General features: G+C 40.2%; 1 protein-coding gene and 1 pseudogene across 1 annotated transcript; both read right to left on the reverse strand.

Annotated features, from left to right (window-relative positions):
• Nucleotides 1-260: 260 nt before the first annotated feature.
• Nucleotides 261-3,117, reverse strand: plscr3a (phospholipid scramblase 3a). Its single transcript, XM_021564378.3, has 7 exons — nt 2,978-3,117; nt 2,479-2,558; nt 2,271-2,313; nt 1,949-2,169; nt 1,367-1,528; nt 988-1,149; nt 261-500 (listed from the first exon to the last, which is right to left on the reverse strand). The coding sequence occupies exons 2-7, from the start codon at nt 2,533-2,535 to the stop codon at nt 441-443; spliced, it is 705 nt and encodes a 234-aa protein (XP_021420053.3). The 5' UTR covers nt 2,536-2,558; nt 2,978-3,117; the 3' UTR covers nt 261-440.
• Nucleotides 3,118-3,793: 676 nt separating this feature from the next.
• LOC118937274 (uncharacterized) lies at nt 3,794-5,813 on the reverse strand (annotated as a pseudogene).
• Nucleotides 5,814-6,445: the final 632 nt, after the last annotated feature.

Genomic DNA, 6,445 nt, shown 5'->3' on the forward strand with positions numbered 1-6,445 from the left:
ATTATTATGTTATCATCCCTGTGGTATTGAGAGATAAACATGGTAATGCTTTTACTGATTGCACATAAATTATGATAATTCATACATGATAGAGTGCTTGCTTTGTTATTCAACTGATCTTGTGTCCTTTCTGTCATCCAGTGAACCCCATTCATTGCTGCTCGCAGCTATATTTGAGAATGTGCTTCATCCTTTACATGAGATACCTAATATTATTACATGACATTTCAATATTTTCAAAAGAAAAAGCACACACAGTGTTACAAATGTTTGAATATTGTATTCAGACATCCAAAATACAGATGAATATATTGAATTAATAAAGAACACATATTTGTTTTGTCTTAACTGTCATGTTATGTGATTCATATGCATCCAATAGCCATGTCATTATCAACTATAGTATCATGTAATTTGTACATGATCAAAAACTCAATCTCTTATCCAAATACAGAACACCGTTGATCACTGTCACCACTCCTTTCAAAGAACATGAAATCCTGTTTGGAGACAAAGAATAAAGAAAGAGAAATGGATACACAATGAATAGGCATGATGGAGATCATCACACTATCATAAATACGTAATTGTTTGATTAATCTTAATAGACAGGATTTATAATGGCTTTATATTGATGCACTACAATAGGAGTATCAGTACTGACTAATTGATTGGTTTGCCGGTAAATTTTCAGCAATGGCTGCTTCACTAGGTCACTGACACAATGATTGAGAAATTCGCTTATGGATTATAGCCTATGTACTGTATATGTGTGTAATGTACTATATAAGAGAGCTCCTACAAAGAATTCCAATGTAGGCTATGTCTTCTTAATAACTACAAATGCCAAATGAACTTGAATCTGACCTAGCTCTATAGATATGGCTGGGTTTACACAGGCAGCCCAATTCGGATCTTTTGCCAATAATGGGGCCACAGATCATAATTGGGTTGCCTGGGTAAGTCGCAGCGTGTGACAACACTTACAATAAGGATGCAGGCCCCCATCAGCACAGCCTTCATCTTGACATCCAGGTCCATGGGGAACTGGATCCCAAAGTTGTCTGAGTCAGTGAAGGCCTCCTTTATCAGCCCACTCCACTGCTTACTTATTCTCCCAATGGGCTGGTCACTGTCCTTACCCATCACCTGTTATAGAAACACAAAGGACTCTAATCAGGGTGATGTTTATTAGGCAGCAAATGGAAGAAAACAAATTGAAATAGTGAGGGGTTACCTGGACTCCATTCCCCCCCGTTTTGCTACAGTGTGCCCTAATGAGGACAACCTAGGGTTTAACAGACTCAGGGCAACTTGAACACTCACAAATAGAGATAGACCACAGTCCTCTCCCTAACAGCCTCACCTCAAAATCAACATCTCCACAGCAGCTACAGGCACAGAAAGGACCTTCAATCGTCAGGAGAGTCTCTTTGGCAGCTCCTAGGATGGACAGTTTTGGCTTGAAGGGATGCCAGTTCTGAACCACATAACCTATGGTGGTGCTAGGAGGGGATTGGACCTCCATCTATGACAGACAAGCATTCACAGATACAGAGGAAAATGGTCAAGGGAGAAAAATAAATTCAGACGTTAGAGTATCCTTGAAACAGTATCTTGCAATGATAAAATTGAGCAGCCAGTCTCTGTTATAAGTGTGTTATAATTGTGTAATTTAGAAGCTGTGTTATAAGTGGCCACTTGCGAGCAATAGGGGAAGTAGCAGGAGGTGTCTGTTATAATATGTATATTATAAGCGATTTCAGGCATCTAAGAAAGTAGCAGGTGTCTGTTATACATGTGATGTGATTGAGGTTATAAGCTGCATTATAAGCAGTTCAAATACATCTTACAGACAGCAGAGGAAGTAGCAGGAGGTGTCTGTTGTAAGGGTGTTATAAGATGTTTTATAAGATGTTAATATGTGTGTTATGAACAGTTATAATACCTCTTGCAGGCAGCAGGGCCAGAAGCAGGAGGTGCAGCGGAAGGGCTTGACCAGGTGCATGACCTCCTGGCCACTGTGGTCTTTGATCTTCATCTCAAACATGCGGTTGGGACCGCAGCAGTTCCGGGTGCAGCAGTCACTATCCTCCTTGGCCGTGTAGATTTCCTGTCCCAAACTGTTCTTGATTACGTACCGGTTTTTAGTCTCAAAGGAAGTGATGGCTAGAGAGGAGCATAGGAAGAAAGGGGTCACGGGGGATGTGGGTGAAGGTGAGAGATCGCGTCGGAGTAATTAATGGCATGCTGTGTATAACATGACTTACCCTCCAGCAGTTCCATTTTCTGATGGATCAAGATTTGATCGATCTGTAGCAAACAGATAAAGGTGGGATTGGGTACAGAGTTCCCTACCGTGGCCAGCTCTCTCCCGTCTCCTAACCAATTATCTTATCCCATAAAAGTTAACATTGGACTTTTTTGAGGTCACAGTTCCATAAACAAAATATAAGACGATTGACTTCACTGTCTTACCTGTGTTAGGTACTCCAGGCCAGGGGGCACTCCTGTTGATCGAAAGTTATTTTCCATGGCGTGGTAGGATCAGTAGCAGCCTGAGCACACCCACATTAATCAGACAAATTGACCATGGTGGATGGATGGATAATAAAGTTAGGTGAAATGTGGTTTACAAGCTCAGTTTACAACCATAGGACTGAGCTACCTGGTTAATCATTACACTACTCAGTCAATAGCACCATTCAAAGTTGCTTTCCAATTCATGTGTACTATTCCTTATATTTTACGTAAATGCTATACCAAAACAAACAATATTGGAAGATGGACTCTTAGAGCTAAGATGTCCCTGATCTTACATCCACTTTTTTGGTGTCATGGCAATTTTACAGAGCTCTGCTCAAAGTAATACATGCAGCATATAATAGTACTATATATATTGTAAGAACTTACAATGGAACAACAATTTTAGAATACCAATGAACACATATCTGTGCGGTACTGAGAATCAACTTACATACAAATTCCTTGCTATCTGTTGCCAGAGCTTCTGACGGTGTTGCTCTCTGTGTTGGTGTTGTTCTCTGTATGTGCTAAGTAATCGACGCAATCAGAAGTGATTCAGGCGTGTAAGGTGTGTTTTATTGACATGACTGTGAGAGATGGAAAAAGTATTTTCACATTGAAAGCTCTTTTTCCCTCTTTGATTTACACACACATATACAGTGCCTTGCGAAAGTATTCGGCCCCCTTGAACTTTGCGACCTTTTGCCACATTTCAGACTTCAAACATAAAGATATAAAACTGTATTTTTTTGTGAAGAATCAACAACAAGTGGGACACAATCATGAAGTGGAACGACATTTATTGGATATTTCAAACTTTTTTAACAAATCAAAAACTGAAAAATTGGGCGTGCAAAATTATTCAGCCCCTTTACTTTCAGTGCAGCAAACTCTCTCCAGAAGTTCAGTGAGGATCTCTGAATGATCCAATGTTGACCTAAATGACTAATGAGGATAAATACAATCCACCTGTGTGTAACCAAGTCTCCGTATAAATGCACCTGCACTGTGATAGTCTCAGAGGTCCGTTAAAAGCGCAGAGAGCATCATGAAGAACAAGGAACACACCAGGCAGGTCCGAGATACTGTTGTGAAGAAGTTTAAAGCCGGATTTGGATACAAAAAGATTTCCCAAGCTTTAAACATCCCAAGGAGCACTGTGCAAGCGATAATATTGAAATGGAAGGAGTATCAGACCACTGCAAATCTACCAAGACCTGGCCGTCCTTCTAAACTTTCAGCTCATACAAGGAGAAGACTGATCAGAGATGCAGCCAAGAGGCCCATGATCACTCTGGATGAACTGCAGAGATCTACAGCTGAGGTGGGAGACTCTGTCCATAGGACAACAATCAGTTGTATATTGCACAAATCTGGCCTTTATGGAAGAGTGGCAAGAAGAAAGCCATTTCTTAAAGATATCCATAAAAAGTGTTGTTTAAAGTTTGCCACAAGCCACCTGGGAGACACACCAAACATGTGGAAGAAGGTGTTCTGGTCAGATGAAACCAAAATTGAACTTTTTGGCAACAATGCAAAACGCTATGTTTGGCGTAAAAGCAACACAGCTGAACACACCATCCCCACTGTCAAACATGGTGGTGGCAGCATCATGGTTTGGGCCTGCTTTTCTTCAGCAGGGACAGGGAAGATGGTTAAAATTGATGGGAAGATGGATGGAGCCAAATACAGGACCATTCTGGAAGAAAACCTGATGGAGTCTGCAAAAGACCTGAGACTGGGACGGAGATTTGTCTTCCAACAAGACAATGATCCAAAACATAAAGCAAAATCTACAATGGAATGGTTCAAAAATAAACATATCCAGGTGTTAGAATGGCCAAGTCCAGACCTGAATCCAATCGAGAATCTGTGGAAAGAACTGAAAACTGCTGTTCACAAATGCTCTCCATCCAACCTCACTGAGCTCGAGCTGTTTTGCAAGGAGGAATGGGAAAAAATGTCAGTCTCTCGATGTGCAAAACTGATAGAGACATACCCCAAGCGACTTACAGCTGTAATCGCAGCAAAAGGTGGCGCTACAAAGTATTAACTTAAGGGGGCTGAATAATTTTGCACGCCCAATTTTTCTGTTTTTGATTTGTTAAAAAAGTTTGAAATATCCAATAAATGTCGTTCCACTTCATGATTGTGTCCCACTTGTTGATTCTTCACAAAAAAATACAGTTTTATATCTTTATGTTTGAAGCCTGAAATGTGGCAAAAGGTCGCAAAGTTCAAGGGGGCCGAATACTTTCGCAAGGCACTGTATGTATGGATGCTGCTCTTCCTGGTGCCGACTGCAAGAAGATATGGTTGGCGGCTCTGGTCAATCGCATCAAGGTGCTCTTGGATACTGGTTCTTGCCTGAAGACGATAAAAACGAACACCCTCATTAGTTCATCATAACGGCTGCAGCACTGTCCAAGAATAAGAATGTCAATACAAACCTTTTGCAATATCACAAGATGCTGTTCAGCTTGGGATGCAGACATCTTGCCTGGTCTTTTGCGGCCTTGTGATAAAGGAGGAATCAAATGGAGCAGGAGAAGGATGAAGGAAATGTTATCGTCCCATCCTAAACAAATAAAATATCCTGATTTAAAATAGTCAATTCCATCAGTGACATTAACATTTCAGAGTTATTTGAAATATAAATGATAAATTATGATAATCTAACCGTCAGCATTCATGTCAGCTCCCTCATTAACTGCAGAATCTGCCATCTGGATCAGCTCCTGAAGTTCAGCTCCCTGAGTGGCCTTGCTTATCATGATGATCTTTTGCTTGAATATAGTTGGTCACCTCTCCAAAAACTTGATGTTCCCTCTCCAAACAGCAGCACAAAACACTGTTCAATCTGAAACAAATAAGACAAAGAACAAAACATTAGTTTTGTGCAAGTCAATTTATTTATCTCAAAAGTTTCAATTTTAACCTCCAAAACAGAGTTTGAGTAAATCACCAGCCTACACATTAATTTAACTACTATTACGGAAGTGTTGTTTTTGTTTAAATTTACTGGCCAACCTGAATTTGGCATCTAGAGATTAAACACAATACAAGTCTTACCAAGCCCTTCACATCCAGAAAGCGTGGAAATTCGGTTAGGATGGTGGAGCATTTACTCGGGTCGTGGGTCATCTTCTTCCTGTACTCAAAGGTCAATCTCATCTTCTGTTTGACTTTCATCAGAACAATGCTTCATAAGAGGAATGGCATCTCTGCACCGGTCTTCACTCAGGGTAGCCAAAGTGGATGAACTGGACTCCCTCTCAGCAGCTGGCCCTCCATATTATAGTTGAGTGGGCCGTTTCTCAGATGAAGCCAAATACCTCTGAACGGTTTTCATTCTATACGCGAGGTACCCTTTAATATTAGGGTCGTAATATTGTTCTTTAAGAAAATTAACATGGTTACTAATCTTGAAAGAAAAAACAAATAACCAAATCCCATTTGCTTTGGTCCCCAGTAAGCTAAATATCAGGAGTGATTTTTGAATCAGTATCATGCCCATCGAATTTGATACAAGAGAAATCTTCTACCAATAGCAGTGGATGGTAAGCATTAGCCTAACCAATTATGTGACTGAGATACTGATACAGAAGTCATTTTTAACATTGAGCAGATATGAGAGCTAGTAATGCTCAACAATTTTCATTATGCATCTTTACTTTAAACTTACCCGTGAGAGTCTGTCATCGCCGAAACAAGAATATTGATCATCTTTCGTCTGGTGCAGTCAATCAGGCTTTTAGTTTTGTAGTACTCCTTGATGACAACCTCTCCACCAGGCTTTTCCTTCATTATTCTCTCTATTAGCTGTAAAAAAAAAAACAGCAGTGAAAAATCCATTTGATGGCAGGTGAATTGAAGAATGAATTACAAACTTACATTGTTTGCCTCGTCATCAGATCTT

This window comes from Oncorhynchus mykiss, chromosome 2 (genome assembly GCF_057628025.1).
Source record: "Oncorhynchus mykiss isolate SJ-2025 chromosome 2, ASM5762802v1, whole genome shotgun sequence".
Taxonomy (NCBI): Eukaryota; Metazoa; Chordata; class Actinopteri; order Salmoniformes; family Salmonidae; genus Oncorhynchus; species Oncorhynchus mykiss.